General features: G+C 38.0%; 1 protein-coding gene across 4 annotated transcripts in view; it reads right to left on the minus strand.

The window, feature by feature from the left end:
• Nucleotides 1-5,065: 5,065 nt before the first annotated feature.
• Nucleotides 5,066-23,116, minus strand: part of LOC122065728 (uncharacterized protein At5g08430-like) — a 34,098-nt gene continuing 16,047 nt past the window's right edge. For 3 of the 4 annotated variants that reach the window (XM_042629569.1, XM_042629571.1, XM_042629570.1), the window contains 5 exons: nucleotides 23,032-23,091; nucleotides 9,877-9,927; nucleotides 8,761-8,831; nucleotides 7,556-7,815; nucleotides 5,066-7,455 (listed from right to left, as the gene is read on the minus strand). In XM_042629569.1, coding sequence (XP_042485503.1) covers nucleotides 7,379-7,455; nucleotides 7,556-7,815; nucleotides 8,761-8,831; nucleotides 9,877-9,927; nucleotides 23,032-23,091 — 519 coding nt within the window. In that variant the 3' untranslated portion in view covers nucleotides 5,066-7,378. Of the gene's footprint in view, nucleotides 7,456-7,555; nucleotides 7,816-8,759; nucleotides 8,832-9,876; nucleotides 9,928-23,031; nucleotides 23,092-23,116 lie in introns of all 4 variants that reach the window. The other variant, XM_042629568.1, reaches the window with a different exon arrangement.

Genomic DNA, 23,116 nt, shown 5'->3' on the forward strand with positions numbered 1-23,116 from the left:
CCCGAGAGGCCCCCAACGTGATTTTTTTGTCCGAATGGACCAAAACGGGCGTGCAACCTTCTTTTATGATTCTAAACATGATTTTGTCATCAGATCTTGTTAGTTTTGACCCCAAAGTGGTGAAATGCTAACCCCATTCACTTATGATAGGTTCACCAAAATTTATGTTTCTCGCGTCGGATCTCATCTGTATCGGGCGTGAGTCTTTGTACAAGACAAGTAAGTGGGGAGAGGATGTTTGACCTTATTTTAAGGCTTGTTTGGCATTCATTCAATTGTATCTAGACTAGCCATGTCATCATGCAATTATGTGTAGCTTAGCCATCCTCCTATGATTATGATATGTGTGTTGTGTTTTACTTTCTCAATGCTAAATGATGATGTGTTTATGTGATGAATGATGGGATCATTGTGCATGATGCATTATTAGACTAGATGCCATAGTCGGCTTGAAAACGAGTGTATTGGTGGCCCGTGGAATGGGACGCGGTGGCACTATGCAATCATAATATGTCATATAGGAGCATGCGGTTTAGAATTATCATCTTCCTGTGCTACGACCCTTCCCAATAGGGGTTGAGGTGTTGGGTTACCATTTGGGGGGAAGCAGTGGTCGCGGTTATCGGGTCACTGTGGCGGTTAGACATACGTCCGGCTGGTCATTAGGACAGTCGGTAACATCGGTGGTATATTCAAGAGGGCCAATCGTATTGCTTTTAAATTACTGGAGTCATCACTTTTACTTTCTGTCATTTACTTTTATGTTGAGAGCCAGTAGTCGGCATGCTTTACTTTTCTGAGTACTCACAGTGGGCCTTCTCCGACAGCCCTATGGGCGTATCGCGGGATGGAGTTCACGGCTCGTACTCGGAGTATACGCGCACTGTGGTTGTAGTAGCACTACACCAAAGACTTAGTAATGTTGTTTAGGTGGATGTGATTTTAAATGAATTGCATAGCATATAGTGCATATGGATGTGATTGTTGTGTGGTCCTTCTTTTCACTTACTGAGCTAGTGAGCTCATCCCACGTGCGCACCTCTTTTAGATGATTTTGCAGGTCACCAGCTTGAAGATCATGGGTTGGGCCCCACAGTTGAGTTTTCCGAGGATTGGTGGGTCCCCGAGGAGTATGAGCATGGTACAGATTGCACGTGCGAGAGCTGTGCTACGGGATTGCAGTATTGACGCCGTGCAGGTTTTACTTTTTGATTCTTTTGGTGACCCCTTTTTGTGTACTTGATATGTGAATTGTTATTCTTTTTGTGTAAATATCATGCCTGTGGGCCCACATATATTTATCTATATACTACAATTTGGGTATCAAGTATATTAGGGGTATTTACAGGTAAGTTAAGTCTTCCGCTGAACTTTTGAACGTTTATCTTAGATGTGTGTATGTTGTGGTTGGGTACTGTATCAGATGATCCTGGCAGGTTTGGGTTAACCGGAGTTAACCCTGTCTCCGGTCCGGTTCTATGCAAACGGGATGTGACAAATATTTTTTCAATATTCTTGGGCAAAACAGTCCGTAAGGTGATTGGAAGAAGTTGTTGTATCAAAATATGACAATCATGACTTTTCATTCTTGATATTATCCTCTCCTTGACTTGCACATTACGAGAGATATTACCAGCATAGCCATTTGGAACCTTCACACCACTTAATATTGTGCAAAACTCCTCCTTGTCCTCATTTGACATTGTGTAGTGTGTTGGAGGTAAAATGCCTTTATTCTTGCCTTCAATTACCTTTAGATGTAGATCAGTACGTATTTTCATATCTTTCAGATCTAGACAAGTGTGCATGTGATCCTTCGTTTTGTTTTTTATATTTAACAATGTGCCAATGATACTATCACATACATTCTTCTCAATATGCATCACGTCTAGATTGTGTAGGACAACATTATGTTTCCAATATGGCAGATCAAAGAATATACTCTTCTTCTTCCAGTTAAGTGGGAGTTCTGGTTGTTGTAATCTCTTTCTTTTCTTCTTTCCACTATTGTCAACAACTTCTTTCCTGAATGGAGGAAACTGAACATCCCATAATTGCTCCAACACATCAAAGCCAGAAGGTGTCTTTGGTTGCACTCTATGTTCCTCATAACCATCAAAACTTCTTTTATCACGATGAAATTTATGAGCTTGTGGAAGGAATCGACGATGGCCCATGTAACAGTGCTTTCTTATGTATTTTTATCATATGATATGAAAATCTATAGACCGTAGTATATGCCTAAGTTTATACGTGGATCCCTTAACAATATATACTACGGAAAACGGAAATATTTCCTGTAGTATATATTACTATGAAAAATACTACTGTTGTATAAATTAAGTAGGTACTTGTATTCTTTGTTATTTAACTATATACTACGGGAAATTATTACCCTATTATATACTTAACTATATACTATAAGAAATTATTTCCCGTACTATATACGTGATTATATACTACGGGAAAATATTACTATCGTATATATTTAATATATACTATGGAACATATTACCGTAATATATAGTTTAGTATATACTACGGGAAAATTTTACCGTACTATATATTAAAATATATATTACGGTAAAATTTTACCGTACTATATGTTATCAATTATTACGGGATTTATTTCCCGTAGGAAAAAAAGTGTAGCAATTGACCATTTTTCTTGTAGTGCAGGGTAGAATCTAGAAGTAATATGGAATCAGGAGGGATTTTTTGCAAAACCATGGGCATTTTAGAAATTTACAAAAATATCAAGTTGAAGGAAGAAAGGAAACAAAACCTTTGTTCCCATTTTCTTCTTCCCTCTTCATTTCTCCCTTTTCCCTTAAAACCCTGCACCATGCTCCTTCATTTTGAAGCTACAAAACAAAGCTACTATGGAAAAGGACTCCGGCCTCCTTATCTTCCTTCTTCTGAATTTGGGAAATTCAGGGTGCGTTTATAAGACACCTCATTTTATCACCCCTAGAGGTTGCTTAAGGATTATGAATTTTCTTTGAAGGATCTTATATCTAAAGAAATGACACATTCACAATACATCCATGTGAAATGACCATAATACCCTAAGAAGGGAATCTTATCCAATGTAGTCCAAGAATCACCAAGATGTCCTGATGTTGGATTATTTTGCCATATCTCCATTATGGGATGGAATCAAGCTCATTAGCTCCACACTTAAAAAATTGTCTCACTTACCGGTAGCCTGTATATTAGCCTAAGTTATAGGCGTTTCAAGTTCATGGTCCATATGTTGGATAAGCTAGCCCTAGCCCTAGCCCAGTTCTTCTTGGAATTAGCCTCTGAACTGGCCAAAAGGGTCTGCCACCAATGAAATTACCATAAAAAAGGTTGACTGCCCCTTGACCAACACCAAAAATAAAAATAAAAAGATATTAGTTTGGCCTCCCCTTACTTTCCCTCAGACCCCAGAGATGATCTCAGTCTTCTTGGCATTGCTCATGTTGCAAAGTCTATACCCACCTTCAATACATCAATAACGAAGAGGCAATACTATCACATACAGGTAGGTTTGGTATAAAGAAAAATTGTGATCACCCCCTTGCCTTCAGAAAAAGAAGCCGTTGGGGAAATTGGGACATTCTGAATCATATTCTCATTCAACTAGAATAATCCAAGAGAAAATTTGAAATTCTAAGCCTAAGCCATTCAAGATGCAGCATCCAAACAGACATCATTAACCAATCCTGAACCGGGAATCACAGCACAGACATGGTAAGCCTTAGCTTACTTACATTGGCAGGGATTAGGGATAATAACTGTCTCCCAGCGAGAGTTACAGAACATCTGTAGTCTAGGAATGGATAGCTTTGAAACGTGGCTTATGCATTCTACTTATACATTGTAAAACACTCAGCTTCGTCGGTGTCAACTTCTTTGTCAATTGTTCTACTTCCTAAATAAAAAAGGGAAAGGAAAATAGGAAGAGAAAAAGGAAGCAAGACAAACTACACTATGCTTGGGAGTATTAAGTTAATCAAAATTATTGTTTGCTCGCAACATCATTTGAATAATCAACCTGTTCTGAGTTGTCAACAAGGAGGATCTTTTCTGGATGGAAAGGCCCATGCTCACTGTGTATGATCCTACTGGTCCATTTCATTCTATCAATGATGCCTTTTGCTTTTACAATGATGTCTATGTGATCTCTTATTATAACGGCGCCTTCAGGGCGAAGAATACGATGCATCTCAAACAAAATGTCAACAATGTCACACCTGCAATAGACATTAGAAAGAATTAGTAATTCAAACAAATCAACAAACAGCATATGCAACATATATATCATACATTTCATGACTGATCCGAGTTATCATTGTTCTAAATCAAATATACTACGTCCATCCCACAATGGTAATCCTGTTTGAGGTGTTTCGCTGTCCCAAAATGTTTGTCCATTTTAAATCCAAGATATGAAGTTCTGTTGGATTCCCCATAAAGCGCCTATTTAAACATCCACACATTTATTGTATTCACTTGTCATAATTGTTTTCCTCTATTAATAAGCCAAACTAATAGAGGTAATGTTGGAAAAAGGGTTTGAATTAGTTGGCGACTAACAACAAACTCCTTAAGATGTGGGTTTTATCATACAAGACAGTCTTTTGGGGATAGCANATGTATCGTATCGGTGTGTATCGTATCGGCCGACTAAATTTAAGATACGTATCGGAGGGTATCGTATCGGTATCGGAGATACTTAAAACCATGGCTACAAGCTATATGATGTAGTTCAAGCCTATTGATTGAGAAGATATCGATCTTCATTATCCGTTGGAGATTTGGGAAGATATCTCATCAGAAAGGAGATATCAATTGACCTGTTAAAGGAGATTTATTTCCAGAATTGAAGTCCCGAATTGAAGTAAGAGATCACAGTTATTTAAGGTGATAATTTCTGTCCTATTTCCTATTATATTGAGCAGTTTATTTCCTGCATTGTCATCAGCTATTGGCCAGCCTGACCAGCCTGTTATTTTCCAAAATTCAGCTGATCGATAGGGAGGAGATTTCATAATTAAGTGGGCCCCCAAGGCCAGCTGGTGGAATATTTAGGAATAGACTTACTCAGCCAGGCTGTCGCATGGAGTATATGATGCAGCAGTTTCTTCTTTGCGGAAAAAGTCTTCTAGGGCATCTTGTAGGGCCATGAAAAGATTACACGGAGATTATTTTCTGGAAGAGGTTGCTGACTTGTGTGGACTCCTTTAAAGACTTCTTTTTGTTTTTATTTTGAGATTATTCAATTTGTATTTTCTCTAACTAGAATTACAAGGTAATTTAGGTTAGTTTCCATTTTTTTATCCTTCTTGATGCACAAGGTATCCAAAACCATGTGTGGGCCATTACTTGTTGAATTTTTTTTATATTTAATTTTCTTTCCTGTAAAGGTTACCACAGTACTCTATATATGTTAGGGCCTTAGTGCCTAAAAGAGGATTGAGTTTAAAGAAAAGAGAGCCTCGGCTTGGAAGCTGTGAGCGACAGTGGCGAAAGGTCATGGTTGAGAGAGACTACCTTTATCCCCTTCACTACCAATCCTTCTGTTCTTTTCTTTTGTTCTTTGAGATATTTTAACTTCTATATTCTGATCATATATTCAGTTTTATGTTTGATCCTGGTCTACTGTAGTCTGTAGGTTAATAAGTGTTGCTCTCTTGTAGCCTCGCAACAACAACAACAAACTCAGCCTTATCCCAATTTAATGGGGTCTACATGGATATGCGCAAAACAAAAAGAGAAAAATAGAGATCCAAAACATCATAGGAACCAGGCAAAAGAAAAGTAATAGAAAAGATACCAGACATGAAAGACAAATGACAGTAAGGGGAAAGAGGCAAAGCCCAGCAAACCAAGAGAAACTGAGCTCCATAAGGTCGGCTACATGGATCCTAGCCCTCCAATAGGCTCTATATGAAGTCATACTTGGGACAAGACCTAGGCTATGCATGTCATTCCTCACAACTTCTCCTATGGTCATTTTAGTCCTGCCCCTAAATCTTTTAGCTCCTTCAATTGTTATCACAAACTTTTCTTTACAGGGGCATCACCAGGCCTCCGTTGAACATGTCCATACCGTCTCAAACGGATTTCTCGGAGCTCGTCATTAATCAGGGTAAATTTTTCCCAAATCAGCTCATTCCTTACTTTATCCTTCCTAGTTTTGCCACACACCCATCGTAACTTCCTCATCTCTGCTACACATAGCTCATCTATGTGCCACTTCTTTACAGCCTAACACTCTGCCCCGTACATCATAGCCGGTTGTACAACAGATCTATAGAACTTCCCTTTAAGCTTTAAAGGGAGACGTCGGTCACAAAACACTACAGTCGCTCCTCTCCACTTCATCCATCTCACTTTAATTCTTTGTGAAACATCATCCTCTATGTAGCCTTCTTTATTTATGGTTGACCCCAGATATCTAAAATAGTCACTTTGTTGTATCTCTCTCAATTTTTACCGTTTTATTATCCAACATTGTGTAGCAAAAGTTACACCATATATACTCAGTCTTCAATCTACTAATCTTAAAGCCTTTTGTTTCCAAGGTTGATCTCCACAGCTCTAACTTTGTGTTAACCCCTTCATTTATCTCATCCACTGAAACAATATCATCCTCGTCGGCGAAAAGCATACACCATGGGACCTCATCTTGGATGCACTCGGTTAGCTCATCCATGATAAGAGTAAACAAATAAGGGCTTAAGGTAGATCTCTAGTGTAAACCGATCGTAATTGGGAATTCCTTGCCCTAGCCTTCCACAAATCTCACACTAGTCACCAGGATCTCATAAAGAAAAATTGATTCTCAGAGATACGAGTCTCTCTTCTCAAGCGGGCCTATATAACCTTCCCCCATAATTTCATAGTATGACTCATTAGCTTTATGCTTCTGTAGTTGTTGGAGCATTGAATATCACCTTTATTTTTGTAGATCAGAACAACAATGCTTTTCCACCATTCATCTAACATTTTCCTTGTGTTCATAATCTTGTTAAACAACTTGGTTAACTAGTAAACTCCACATACACCTAGGGTCTTCCACACTTCTATTGGGATGTCATCTAGGCTTGGTGTCTTGCTGACCTTCATCTTTCTCAAGGCTTCATTAAGTTGCCACACTAATCTTTCGTATATATCGGTGCCGAACGGTGTCTAATAGAGCATTGGCTGCAGATAATATAGTTTTCTACAGAAGCATCTTTCTCATGTAGAGGGTCTTCCTTCTAAATTTTACATTGCCTTTCAAATCTCTAAATTAAGATTTCAACGAGGAGCTTTACTACAATGCAATTCCTTTTTTCTATTGAAAGTATGCTGAATTATTGCATATATAAACAAAATGCACAAAATCAATGCAGGAGAGAGAGAATTACACTACCTCCAACTTCACTTTTTTCAGATTTCTGATCATACACAACCCCATCTCCTGCCATACCCATAAACACAACAATTCCACAAGTTCCAAAGTCAAAGCTCTAAAATAAGAATATAGGAAGAAAATAAAGAGATTTTTGAGCTAAACTAACCTGCAGCATCGGTTTTCACCATCATCTGAGTTGATACAGTTATATCACCAGCTAAATTCTCAGAAGAACTTCTTCCCAAAGCCCCTAAAATTATCGATCTTGGTGAGTCATCTTTTGCTTCTTTCATATCCAATGGACAATCCTGGGGACTCGCTTCAGGCTCAACTTCTTCCGCAACTATTGTTGGAATCTCTTGTAACAGCCGCAATCGTTCTGATGGTGTTTGAAGTAGCTGCTTTCTTTCTAGGTATTCAACGAGCGTAATACCCCAAAAAAGTTAAGAATAAAGGCTTAGTGCTCAAGGAAAATATAACTCAGATTGTCCCACAATGGACACTGGTACCGATCCATTCTATGATGGCAAACAATACAATTACTGGTAAACTCACTCAATACACAACCCCATCTTTTGAACGGAAGGCAATATACACTTGTCCCCAAGCATCATGCACGAAGAGCAAAATCCCGGGATATTACTCCATAATACTTCCCATTTATGAAAGAATCTAAGTTAATAGACACTTGGGCTAATCTAATTGAAGTAAGTTCTTGCAGCAAACACATCATGTATATCCTAGTCACCAGCATAAGTTGAAAAACCAAATGCATGAAATGCTGATCCTAAAAGAACCCAGGACCCATACGCTCGACAACACAGACATGTTAGTGTTTGGAAAAGTGTACAAGGTATACAATACGAGTACCATAGTTGTCATGCAGCCTAGGCAACCCCAAGTGTTGGAAGGAATAAAACAAGGTTACACCAAAAGGCTCCTATGAGACCAAAGCTCCATTCCAGCAAAGGACGTCTGGATGCCTAGGTGACGCCGTGACAACTATGACAACTACCCTTAGTCCCGTGGGCCCATACCTAGTCCTTGACTACTTGACAGCTACCCTAAAAACTAAGCAGACTAACAAATCTGTTTAGAAAAATGAGAAGTAGGCAAGTTCATAAAACACCCATAATCTTAATTAAGTTGTCCTATACAGCAGCTCTTGCCATCTCAACATCAGACAGATTAATCATATCAAATCCATTTCTCTCTCAGTATTGTGACTAAGACTACCTGATATTATTTATACAACTCGTCAGCATTACTGGTTTTTTAGAAAAAGAATAAAAATAAAGAGAACAAAGCAAATTCCTTAGCATCTATATCATAAAAGTCTATATAAAAGTTATACATCTAAAGAAAGGATATTCTCTGCGCCAACCCTTCTCATTTGCTCGTTCAATGAGGTTTTGTAACAACGTAATCTCTCTGTCAATCCACTGCAATGAATTGGTTTCTGAAGTCAATCATAAGCAAGGACAGGAATAACAATCGCAAATGTCAAAAGATTTCAAAACTAAATTAAGGATATTATAAACCTGTAGCAGCAAAGAGAAGAAATACCAACTGTAACATAGGTGAGGTTCCAATTACCCAGCAACATAAAGAAACTGGAACACATGATACCCCTAAGCATGTATTGTTATTTTCTTATGGGTGGTAGGCTGGCAGCCATCATTTCCATCCCTTCAACAACTAGTCCAGGTGGTACCCAGATGATGTCCAAAGCAGCTAGCCCAATCATATAATTTATCAAACAGAAAAGTGTAATTGGAACATATGGCACCTGTATATACACACTGTTGTTACCGCTACCACTACTATCTACAATGATGAGGCACTTCACAGAACCCATGAATGGTTTAGAGTAGGACGAAAGCGTTTTGTGTTTGTGCTTCATTGATTTTGTCTTTCTTTGCTTCCCTCACTTTTTTTTCCCTTTTTGAGTAAACAACAATTTTATTGATAGCAAATCATAATAACATAGTGGCACATAGAGATTCCTAGAGGAACACAATGATAAAATAAGATAACCCTCATCAAATGGCCACCAAAAAAACCCTAAATCCAAATACAAGGATTATAAAAAACAACGCGCATGGGAAAAAAAAATTCCCAAAACAGATTCAGAGTCTTACAGCCTCTTGCTTAGCCAACTGTTCAGCAACCTCATTTGTACTTCTAAGCTGCCACTTTGCCAGCACTTAAACCACAACCTCCCCGACTTGTATCTTCCGGACAGTTTTAAATAAGGACACAGAGATTTTTAATAAACAGACAAATAGATTCATATGCCAATTGTTTTTATCTTCAGCTTACACAGTTCAACATAGTAAAATTACACATGCACACACACACACACACAGAGAATATATTTTATCTGAATTAGTTGTAAATAATAAGTAGAAATAAGAAGGAACAAGAAAATGAAAAGCAACCCTTAATTTGCAGTTCATTTTTAACCTCAAAATCAATGATACATACATGATTAGTTATATCCTCATGTAGAATTCTGGCCTTCTGCTCAAGCTCCACCTATCAAAAGAGCTTAAATTATTTGTCTTAATTTAGACAAATAATATTTGATAATCAAACAGAAAATAACAGATAAAATTAAAATCAGTAGACATCAGTTAAAAGCGCCAAAACATTTCAATTGAAGAGGAAGCATAATTTGGTAATATTCCTGTCAACATGTGTACCCTGGGTTAATTACTCTGTTATGGTAATGAGCTGTGTTTGGTGTTGATCACGACAAGGGGAGTGTCCCTATCGTGTTGGGTGTTGAGTCTGAGTTTAGTGTTAGCGGTAGTGTTAGTCTTTTACTTTCCTTTATTGTTTCCTTTGATTAAATTGTAATTAGGTGTTCGTAATGTAAGGCTGAATACAAGTACCCAACCCCAATAAAATTACTCCAACACAGGTATGGATAACAATGCACTAATCACCCAAAATTGTAGTAGAAACTCACAATTCAGCCAGTCAGACAGAAAGAACAACCAGCAAAAAAGGGATATATTATCTCACAGATAAATCAGCAGATATAGACCAAATAACAATCAGGAGCAACTCCTAGAACTCACAAATAATTCCCAGTAACATAACAGAAAGTAGGACAGAACTCAATACCTCAAATCAGGGGCTTTTAGGTCAAAACCAAGAAATATTAAAACTCGCAATATAGGACCAAGAAAAGGGGTGATCTGCTGGTTGAAGGAAGCTCGGATAATACCTAATAGAACCCCAAATTCCTAGCCTGAACTGGTGGCTGATTACAGAGAATGAAGATTTCTTGAATTAGGGCACCCAAGAGGAGATTTCAGAGATTCCAGCAACTACGGCTCAGTACGGTCTGAAAGCTTGGTCCAGTGACTCTTTCCTGGTCCTTGTTAGATCCTCCAAATATGGCCTGCAATGGCCCATAGGTTCGGCCAAATATGGCTCACGGGTTTGGGAGATATGAGGGAGTCAACTGCTGCCCAGAAAAGCCTTCAAACAGGAGCCACAGGTCTTGGATAGAAACCCAGATCACAGCAGCAATAAAATATTATGTAACTTTGAAAATAATCTTCTAACACAGCCCACACAACACTCAGGAAACCAGAAGAATAGAAGAGGGAAGATGAAGAAATCAATGGCAGAGAAAAGGGTGGATAAGAGTTGCTATCTCGGCATGGGCCTCTCACCCACAACTATCTCAGTTGAATCTCAACCTAGCTTAGACTATGTTTGTGCAAGCATGTAGCTAAAATTTCATCGATTTCTCTACCAAAAAATTTTCGTTGATTCAATTGTGAGGAAAAGCTTACAACCGACGGATTTATATAGGCTAAGTAATGCAGGGGTAGATTACAAGAAACTACCCTAACAGTTAATAAACCCAAACAAGACAAATAGGACGAGGAAACAAGAAAATAACCCCCAAGGATATAATACCCATACAGGAGCAAAACCAGCCCAAAACTCAACCCGATAGGAGAAAGAAAGACCTGTTATAGAGCTGGAGAGAGAGAGGTGCGGCCAGGGCTGTAAGAGTCCGATTGAGTTGCACTCTTGGGCGTAAATAGTCCCTAGGGAGGGTACAAAAACCCCCAAAGTTGAGAGGATTTTGACGGCCGGTTGTGAATTTACAAGCTTTCTTGATTTTCTGACCTATGAGAGAAAATTGAGAAGAACCTTCAAGAACAGCAGCTGAATACTTCCAACAGTGACTAGGTAAGGATCGTAAAACCTTATGAGGCCTGGAATACCCTGATTGAAGACCTGGCTGAATAGAGTGCAGAAGAGAGAAAGAGAGGAGATCGATCTCTCTCCTATTCCCACTAGGATTGCTGATCGATTCTGATTTCTGGAGGCTTTTATCAGAATCTGAATTATACCTCTTGAATGTTACAGCAAATAAAATAAAAAAGAAGAATAAAACAGATGGGGGTTGAGAAGGATGAAAGAGAATAAAGAAAGTGGCTATCTCAGCCTTGGGCTTCTCACCCACAGCTATCTAAGCTGCTCTAAGCATTTAGTTGCAAACTTTCTTTCATAAATGCAAACTTTCTTTCATTCAAATCTGTCCAATAATGGTACATATGCCTCTCTATTTATAGAGGGGAAGTTTACAATCATACTAATACTAAGAGTTAGTTTCTCAATAGGACTAGACACTCCTATTACAACTAGGAGCTAATTTCCCAATAGGATTAGACACTCCTACTACAACTAGGAATTCAAAATAGGACTAGGACTTGACTTTATGACTCCAACATAGAGTAGGACTAACTAACTAATAGTCAAGGATTAAAGTATCGGTATCTGTCGCCGTATCGGTCGATCAAAATTAAGATACGTATCGGAGGGTATCGTATTGTGTCAGAGATACACTAAGATACGCTAAAGATAAGCACATAAATGGATATGAAACACCTTTTTAAACACTTTTACATAAAAAAATTATTAAAAAAATCTATTGATAACATGTATTATGCATAAACACTAAATTGAGGGTATCGCACTAAGAATTCAAGGTTTGTAGTTGTCCCATAAATGTAAAATCCTTGTTCTCAACCTTGATTTCCACTTTAGTTAGAGAGAAATATGGTTGGTAGCAACTTTGGAACAAAAACCCCTCAAAAATCGTGTTTTCTGAAAAAATACCCATCTTGGCCATTATATGACCATAGCGCACTGTATCGGTACATACCAATACGTACTGATACTCATCAATACATACCAATCGATACATACAAATACTCACCGATACTTATCGATACATACCGAAACGTATATTTCATCTTAATTTTATATTTTTCATAGAGTATCAGTACGTATCGATAGTGTATTGGTGCATATCGGTATGTAGGGGTGTCAACCGGTCGGGCCGGTTCAGTTTCGATTGGGCTTAATCGGGCTTGAAGACTTTCAAAGACTACACCGTGTCCGCCCATTTAACTAATCGGGCTTAGTTATTGAGGGCATGGTACACTTTATATTCGGTCGGTCGGTCTCGGGCTATAATCGGGCTTTAGTCGGGCCTTAACCGAGCTACGGACATGTTTAATGTTAAACGGGCTTTAACCGATTTTTAAACGGGCCCTCTTTAAAATGTGCTATTATCTTCTGGCCCACTAATGCAAGCCCAAAAAAATGACAATAAATCAATAAATGATGCCAAATATAACCATTATTTAAAATGTGAACATGTCTTTACTTTTTAGTTTTTATTCTTTAATTTGGGGGGTAAAATAGGTATTTTACAATCATTAAAGGGTCGGGCCAAGTCGGTGCATAATAGGCCGGTCTCGATCGGGCATTATTCGGTCGGTCTCGGTCGGGCACCCGACGGTCCAAGTAGCAAAACCGAGACCGATCATTTATAAACGGGCCGCGCTCAAGCCCAACACGTTTAATAAACGGTCCGGGCCGGGCCGGTCTATAAACGATCGGTCCCGGTCGGTTTAGTTGGGTCGGGCCACTAATTGACACCCCTATCGGTATGTATCGTAGGATATATATCGATACGAAAGGATTTTAAAAATTCAATGTATCGTATCGGTCGGCTAAATTTAAGATACGTATCGGAGAGTATCGTATCGGTATCGGAAATACTTTAAACCAAGTAATAGTCCATATAGGACTTTACAACCAACTAATGGCCTAATGGGCCTTTATTGAATTAAATAGCAACTAATTAAACTAATGAATAAAATCCCGTTTTCCTACCTTCTACCCATATTTTAGGCCTATTAAAGTGGCTCATTTCAAAGAAAACCAATGGGATCAAAGGCCCAACACATACATAACACAACCCAAGGCTTATTTGCAATAAAATAAGCCCAAGTGACTTATCTACATCACTAAGCCTTGCCTAAAATATAGAAGATTAAAAAGATAGAAACATAAGAGGAAAAAGAAAACTTAAGGAAAAATAGAAACTTTAAGAAAAAGGAAAGTCTCTAGAAGACTCTTCCCCGTACAAGAAGACTAATTCAGAAAGGAAAGTAAGAAAAGTCTTCAATCCAAAAAGGAATAAGAAGAAAATCTTCAAGCTTCATCCAATCAATCCAGCTGCTTGTCTTATCTTACTGACCAAGTCTTGGAATAAGAATAATAATAAAAATAAAAAATAAAAAAAGATCCCAAACAGAAATCGGTAGGAATATTTTTTAGCACTACAGCTGGCCTCCAAAAGCTGAACTGTTTGGGCCAACTTTAGCTCAATTGGGCTGGCTGGGCTGGTTCTTTCTCCTGCTATACTTCAAACCACTGAATCAATCTACATTAGTTGGAATCTTAGTAGGGTTTCCTATTAAGACTCTACTTGCTGGTTTATAAATAAAGGAGGAAGCCGCGTAGGAAGTAAAGAATCCTATCATGGCAAGTTAGATTCTCCTCTGTTTCTCACTCCTCTCCCCTCCCTTCACAATCACAGGTATCTGAGCTGTCACCAGTACTTGTTATTACCAGGAATTCTGTTTTGAGAGTCGCACTAAGGTTTTCTTGTTTTGCGGTGTACAGCCACCTATGCTGTCCATTCCACTTTGCAAAACCCTAGTTGATAGAAGAAGAATTAGGGTTTCATATACTGATGAAGATTGAAGTATTATATGAAGATCAAACCTGAATTGAATCGAACTCCATCAATCATCATCAGCCAGTTACTAGCTGTTTTTAAATTCCTTTGGATATGGAAAGAGAGGGAACTAGTGTGCACTTGAACATGAGTTGGCTATGGACAATCTTGGAACTCTTTGTTCTGTCAGCTTTGCTTCTGATCTTAGGAAATAGATCAGTGATATTCCTCAAGGCATTTAGGAGAATATGCAACCACGACCAAGATCAAGGCAAGGCTCATGCAGTCTTCGAGGATCCAAATTCATTGAAACAAGTTCCATTCCCCTAGATCTTTGATCCTGCGAAGAAGTACATATCCTTGATAATTCTTGCAAAGACATCCTGGTCACAAGAATTCCCATTTGCCACCGAATGGTGGGGTGATCCTCTCACTTGTTCTTGTTGAGGTGATCCTCTTGATTCTTCCCCCTTGGTTTCCGCTTCTACAATGGTTGAGAGTTTTACGCAGCCTGCGTCTTTTGAATAATAAAGACACCTGGTTGCCTCTAACCATTTTTTTTTCTTTTAGCCTAATCCTCAGGGAGACTAGCACAGCAACCCACTGCCACAATCTCCATTGGTTGCCTCTAACCTTTCTCTTTCTTTATTTTCTTTACACCCACCCCCCCCAACCAAAAAAAAAAAAAACTCTTTTATTTTATTCTACCTACCCATATTTAATGTTATTGCTAAATATGTCCCCAAACAAAAAGATTCTAATTCCCTTTATGTCCCATTGTTTGTTTTTTCCCAATTTAAACCTTGGAAAATCTGGTTTATTAGTTTCACTCATTTTTATCTAACAAATGTACAATTTACCCTTGTTTTCTTAACCATTTCAAGTTTACCTCTCTTTGCATTGGCTTTGGCTTACTACTGATTTCAAATTACAATACTGTCACCCTATTGTGAACTTTAGTTTATTTGTAATTCTGCCATTACAGGCCTAGGCGATAACTAGGCCTCTAGGCGGCCTAGTTGGAGTCTGGGCGACCGTCGCCTTATTGCACTAGCGCCTACTGGAAGGTAGGAATTGTACTAAATGTTATTATATTTGTTATTTCATTTACTTAAGATATTATTCCTAAATAAGAAAACTCCCTACTTGAATCCAATAAAAATAGTTTAAAAATCAAATTCTAGATGAAAGTCAACCCCCTAGTTGAAGAACAAAAACAAAATTTTTTGTTATACAGGTGATTTTCAATTTTCAAATGTTAGAGTTCTTCTAATTTGGAATTTTCATAAATCTTATCATGCTAAAACATTGCTAAAAACCAAAAATCCGGCAAAATAATCTTTTGTTTTAATATCCATAAAATTATTTTCATTTAAACGATTTAAACAGCATTCACGCACTTAATATAAGTTTGACCGGAACATAACTTTGTCATTAAAACTTAGATTTAAGCAGTCTTAGGCTTGTTGGAAAGCTGGTTGTGTGCTCTACCTAATACAAATTGTGTCATGTAAAAATAAAATCATTTGACCAGTCAAACTTATTATAGAACAAGAAAATTTATCTAAATGTTCATTTTTTACAGCTTAATGTTGATTTTTTATGATTTGACGTGGCTTTGTGTTGATTTTTTTATGAAACAAAGTATACATATAGCATACTAGATAATGTTAGAAAATAACTCTTGGTTGCCCTAAGGCCGGGGACTTGTCACCTAAGCACTTAGGCAACCCTTCAAAGCCTTGGTTCACCTTGGCGCTGTGACAACTATGTTATGAATTTCAAAATATTTACTATTTTCCCATTAAGCACTTAATTTGAGTCTTCTCTCGCTTGGGTGGGTCCATAGGTTTGGCCAGAATATACAAAATTGCCAATGGTCTTGTATAATTGTAATTTTATTGCTTTGGCTTGAAGATTGGTACTTGCATGGAGTGATTTTATTGCTGTTATTAGAGATTATTTGCTCAGATCTTATTTGCAGCTGCTCTTGATTATAGGATTTATGTGATACTCATCCTTCATGATGCTGGGTTATTCTTTATTTGCATCCTCTACATTATTTGTCCATGTGTACATCCACGCTCTTTCTTGGGTCCAAGGCGACAATACACCTTGTTGACACTTCACAAGATTACATTGATTTATGTTTATTGCTTGCACACCTTATGATGTGTAACTTCAGTCACACCATGATGAACAATGAAATAGTGAAAATAGGGGAGAGATACCACACTCTGATCCTTTTCGATATTTGAGGTCAACCATAAATAAAGAAGACAACATATAGGATGATATTTCGCAGAGAATTAAAGTTCGGTGGATGAATGGAGAGGTGTGTCTAGAGTGTTGTGTAATCAATGTATACCTTTAAAGCTTAAAGAAAATTTCTATAGGACTGTCATACGCCTGAGTATGATGTATGGAGTGGATGTTCGGTAGTTAAGAAATGTCATATAGATAAGATGTGTGTAGCAGAGATAAGGATGTTGAGATGGATGTGCAGAAAAACTAGGAAGGATAAAGTAAAGAATGACCAAATTAGAGCTGATTAGTGAGTTGCCCCGATTCATGATAAGCTCCAAGAAAGTCGTTTGAGATGGCATAGCCATGTTCAACAAAGGCCTTGGGATGCACCAGTAAGTTGAAGTAATTAGATTCAGATTGAAGGAGCAAAAAATGCTAGGGCAAGCCTAAAATGACCATTGGAGAAGTGGTGAGGAAAGACATGCACAGTTTATGACATGTTCAAGTATGACCTGAATAGAGTTGATTGGCGGGCTAAAATACATGTAGCCTACCCTAGTTAGGTGGGATTTTTCTTAGTTGTTGTTGTGTGCTCCTCTCCTTTTACTTTTCTAGTTGGGATAAGGCTGAGTTGTCGTTGTCGTTGTATGCTTATATTATATCCTATACTTTCTTTAATATGTTGATTATCTCATATCAAGTCGGTACTAGCATAGTCATATCATATCACATTGATATAACTTCTATGTTGCATATAAGCATAGTTGTATAAAATTATCATTGCCATATTTACATATAGTCGCATACTGCATGCCTAGGCAACGGTTAGGCAGCGCTTAGGCACCCCTCCAACGCCTTGTGTCGACCAATCACCTTGACAACTATGCGTGTACTGCTACACATGAGGGGGAGATTGGAGACTAATAATCTGAAGACTATTATCTACTAGTGTCATCTGCTCATTAGCATTATGTCATCTACTTATTTGAATATTATCATTTTTTTGTTCGTGTTATCTGCTAATGTCCTCAAAAATAATTTTTTTTTTTTATTTGGATGAATAAATAATTCATTGCCAAGGAAGAGAAGAAAATACAAGGGAAAGAGGTGGTGGGGGGGGGGGGGGGAGGGAAATAGAAGCTTGAAAGGAACAAACCCAAAAAACATAGGGGGGAGCTAGCCCAAAATCATACTAACCACAAACCAAAGGGGGAACACAATCAGCTAGGGGGGGGAGAGGATGGTGGAGGGGAGAACCTAGGAGACAACAATGAGCCCGTTCCTTAGGGAAGTCCTAACAGGGCGGGGGCGGAGAGAAGCCAGTTTTGAGCTGACGTCAAAGTAGATGGCATTCAAAATCTTATCAAAAGAACGAGAATTGGAGATCCATCTACGAAAATTCCTCTCCATCCATATATGGTTGATGGTAGCACAGAAGGCAAGCTTTCCAATGATGTCACAAATGGACGTGTCGGGAAAAGTCATATCAATCCAAATCCATTCTCAGCTGAGGAGAACTCTTCTTCTAGAAGGCCAGCAATGACTAAGGACACTTCTAGATGGCAGAGGAGAAAGGGCAAGAACAAAAAAAATATGGTCAACATCTTCACTACCATTCCAGCAAAGACAATAAGAGGATGAGACCTGAATGTGCTGGTAGACGAGAAAAGACTGCATAGGAAGGTAGTTGGAGATGGCATGCCAAGCAGTGAAACTACGGTTATTTTTGAAGATAGTTATTTGTGGTATTCAGTAACAAAATTCTACTAATTCTGGTTCCCAGCAACCTTATACTATGCTATTTGGTTCCCGACAACCTAATGCTGCACTTGTGGTTTGAAGCAACCTATGCTAAATTTTATCAGTGGTCCCCAAAAACCTCATGTTGCTACTTGTGGTTTCCAACAACTTTATTGCTGCAAAACAGGTCCATCGGTTGGGCCCTAAAATAGGTCCACACTTGGCCTATATTTGGGAGCTATTAAAGTCCATCATACCAGCAGATTTAAGTCTGTATTCTGCCCAACATAACAGGATATCTGCCAACAAATTAAGGAGATAATTTCTAGAACTCAAGTGGGAGCCATGGCCAATGTGTGGAGAAAAATGTGGAGGGATCTTCCAACTTGCATGCCGATCTATTTTAGGATGGTTTTGCGCATAGTTGTCAGGCAATGCCCTGGTCGACTTGGTTGCCTTGGTCACCTAGTTGGTGTCGCCTTGCTTTTGGACCCTCTCCAATGCCTTGTGCCACCTAGACGCCGTGGCAACTATGGTTTTGCGTCTTTGTTTGGGGGGTGGTTAGCTAAAATTAGTTTCCAATTTTAATTAGATTTGATTTATGTACTAGGAAGTTTCTAATTTTAGGACTCTTTAGTTTCTTACTTAGATTGGGATGGGGATTGATTTCCCAATTATTTTCTAAAATAGGACAAGGGGAGCTTTCTTTCCATGCAAGAAAAAACCTCCATTGATGTGATTGATTGATTTTAATAAAGAGCAACTGCTGGATTTCAGCAGCCAATGATTTGGGGAAAAAAAAGAATTTGGTCTATTGATAATGAGAAATATGAGAGGCAGTTGAGTGGGAGAGATTCCTGAGAGGTGAGAGGCCTTATGAGTGAGAGATGCCCTTCGTTTCCTCTTCTTCTTTTCTTCTCTGTTTGATCTTTCAGTTTTCTTTATTCCTGCAACTGTGCTTATGTTTGGAGACTACCCAAACTTCTGTTGAAGGTCACTGATATGCTGTGGATGCTACAAAAGATGTTCCACTGAGTTTTCCAAGAAATCATGTGATTAAAGACTAGATTATGTCCTGTGGTGTTACTGGCTGGATTCCTTGTTGTGTAACTAATTCTAGACCAGGCCAGCTGTGATATATTTGTTGTCAATCGATTCTGAGATGCAGTAGCTGTTTGGGAAGATATTCTTATCACTTAAGAGTCCCTCTTGAGATCAATTTTCTGAGCTGTAATTTTCTGCCAAAGCTGGTTACCATGGGAAGAAATCAAGTGAACTAAACTCCAATTTTCATGGATTTCTCATAACAGATCCTGTTTGGGTCAAACTTCCCTACTGAGGTAGTTGTTTACCCTCTTCTTTGTCTCCTTTCTTGGACAGGGCCAACCAATGAAATAGAAGATCAGACCAAGACACTGGCCTGTCTGAATTCATTTGACAATTAAAACTAAATTCATATATCCCAACATAAGCTCAGTTTTAGGTCCTTTTTTGAGCTTAATCGAGACTTTTTGAGGGCTATTTAATCATCATATTAGGGAAATATTTTAGGGCAATAAAGCACTGACCTAGGCTAGCCTTCAACCAAGGCATTGAGAAGAAATGGGTTTCTGATCTGGCGCTATACAAACCAACTGAATCTGGAATTTATTTGTTAGCTATTGAACAATTAATCTCTGTTGCAAATCCAGCCACTGGATCTTCATAATATATTGGGGCTTTACTATAATCGTATTGGGGTCAAGGATGTTTCATAACTAGCTCTACATTACTTATGCTGCTACTTGTGGTTCCCAGAAACCTTATGCTGCTACTTGGTTCATAGTAACCTATACTGCACTTATACTAGTAGTTCGCAACGACCTATGCTGCAATTTTATCTGTGACCTCTATTTGAGGCTCATAAGGGCATCTGATATTTGCTAATCAGATATCTAATGATGTGCTTTTTACTAATCACATCATTGCCACCCTGATTTTGGCGTTATTTTGAATATCTCGATGATTGCAATTTTATATGTTTTACTACTTGCTTTCTTTGAGAAGGGCTTATGATGTTGTGGCTGCTATGATATTTGGATTGCGGTTGATGTTCTCCACCGCTTGTTTTGTTCATTGCTTACTGGGTTTATTGGACGCAAAATTCTTCTCTACTATAGCTGCTAATGATCAGCGTGCTTGATTTGATATTGCTACCAGAATGAAGTTATCCATGCTCAGTTGCTCACTGGTGTCTACGACTGCTATATATGTTCAAGACTGGTCCAGCAATGAACGTTCATTCTTCTTGTTCCAAGCCAAAGCCTTCAATATATAAAATCTAGCTTGAAGGGAAGTGTTAAGATGTGTACCGTGGAATAATAACTCTGTTATAGTTGTGTGTTAGGTGTTGATCACAATAGGGGGACCATCCCTATCGTGTTAGGTGTTGAGTGTAAGTTTAGTGTTAGGCTGTTAGCGGTAGTGTTAATGTTTACTTTCCTCTATTGTTTCCTTCTATAAGACTCTACCGGTTGGTTTATAAAAGGAGGAAGCCACAATAGGAATGATAGGACTTGTAGAATCCTATCGTTACAAGTTGGATTCTCTTTTGTTTCTCTCTCTCTCACTCTCTTCACAATCGCAGGTAATAGTTTGAGGTCCTAGTTTTGTCACAATTCCAAATTTAATTACGTCATTTAAAAGAAATATAATTTTGAATGTAATCAACAAAAACAAATTTTATTCATTGTACTAAGAAACTAAAACAAAATAGTCAAAATTTGACCCCATTATCAGCATCAAGGTTCGAGATTTCAGTTTCAACCATGGTTTGTTTCAGGTTGAGACTAAAATTTTGGTGGCCGTAATGTCATATTTTGGCCTGAAATTTCAAGGAACAAATTAAGCATTTCTAAACTTATTGGAACCTTTAGATTGTAAGGAATATACCCAAAATGGAAGTTTAGTTTTGTACCCTAGGTTTGGTAGTGTATGCTGTACCCTGCTGTATACTTTCTCAATCATAGTCTATTCTACACTTATATAGTACTAGAACACAAAATTCAATGAAAACGACTAAAATACGCATTAGGAATGAAGAAAAACCATTTTATATTATACATTAAATAATGTCAAAGTGCTACAAGTACAAGTTCAAGTGTACAAGTCTTATAAGTAGTCAAGTACAAGCGAACAACCAAGGCTAAAACATCCTTGCTAATCCATTCCTTCAACTCTAAATCAGTACCACAGAGTTACAGGAAGGCTCGAAACCTTTGGGGAAAACAGGTATATCTCTTTAAGTTTGAATTTTGCTCGAATGTGGCAAATCATTGTTGTAGATGCATTGTGGTAGTCCCAAACAGTTAGCTCCACGAAGAAATGTAGTTAATTGGCAAAAAAAAAAAAAAAGGACTTTTTGGAGTTTTCCCCCATAAGAGAAACCACTTGAAACCAACTCGAAACAGAATTTATATGTATTCTTTTGTACTGAAACCGAAATTTCGGCCCAATGCTGAGAATTTTCTTAAGCCATGCACTCCTACTGAATTGCACCCAATTCTGTTTCGGTCTTCGTTGAAACAGAAATATTTGCAAAATATCAGTGGTTTAGACTGAGATGTCAAACTATGATTAGCATTCTCGACCACGTAATTAACCAAGTTCAGATTAGGCAATACACTCAATAAAATGAGTCATAGTCATATTAAAAAGTTTCCAAGCCACGCTGCAAATATGGGAGACAGTGAATGACCATTACAAGCTCATATCTCAACCCTATTCTGTCTATTACAGGTTCCTATCTTAATAATGGCTACTAGTACTACTGTTATTATTCTAGGCAAGACGGAAGAAATTTTACTTGGAAAAATGAGAATGTAAAAATTGTGGATGTAGTAAAACAAACAAACAAAAATTGCAAATGATACACTCAACTTAAAAGACCAAATAAAATGTAGCAGAAATGTTCTCTGGAGACTACTTCCTCAATAATCCCTGACCACAGAAATCCTATACAAAATTCTCCATTCCACGATACTCAAAAACCCTATCCCACAAAAATTTCAGTCACAACCACACCCAATGCAAAAATATGGGTGATGTACCCAGACAAGTGAAAACAGCACTAGGATAATTGGAAGACTTAAGGGTTTTAAGATCGCACACACGAAGTCTTAGACAGTCCTTCAAAGAAATCATAATTTGTTTTTTGGAAGAATGTAAATGAAAAGAGAAATCACAATGTTGTTCACAACCACTTAATTTACAAAACTTCCCAGAAAAGAGGGCGCACTACAGTAATGACATTAGGAAAAAAAAAAAAAAATTTTCTTTTTAAGGACAGGATGAAATGACAAGCACTTGGAGAATTTCAGGCTGGAACCTGTAAGATTCAGAGGCTTTGCTAAACAACTTATCTATCAATACCACTCCACAAGAATAAAATTCCTTTCCTTGGAAAAACGTGTTTTACAGCAATAAAAATAACAGATGTTATTAGTCGAAATGCCAAGGCATTATACAAACATGATTTAGATAGAATACAAAAACATCGCTAAGAACATTGAAGCAGACAAAATAAATTGCTCTGGATCAAGATAACTTACAATAGTAGGCTTTTTTAACAGACCATCTTTCACTCTCTGACGTAAATCGTCGCATTCTTCCTGCAAAAAAAAAAGGGGGGGGGGG

This window comes from Macadamia integrifolia, unplaced genomic scaffold (assembly GCF_013358625.1).
Source record: "Macadamia integrifolia cultivar HAES 741 unplaced genomic scaffold, SCU_Mint_v3 scaffold2106, whole genome shotgun sequence".
In the NCBI taxonomy this organism is placed as follows: domain Eukaryota; kingdom Viridiplantae; phylum Streptophyta; class Magnoliopsida; order Proteales; family Proteaceae; genus Macadamia; species Macadamia integrifolia.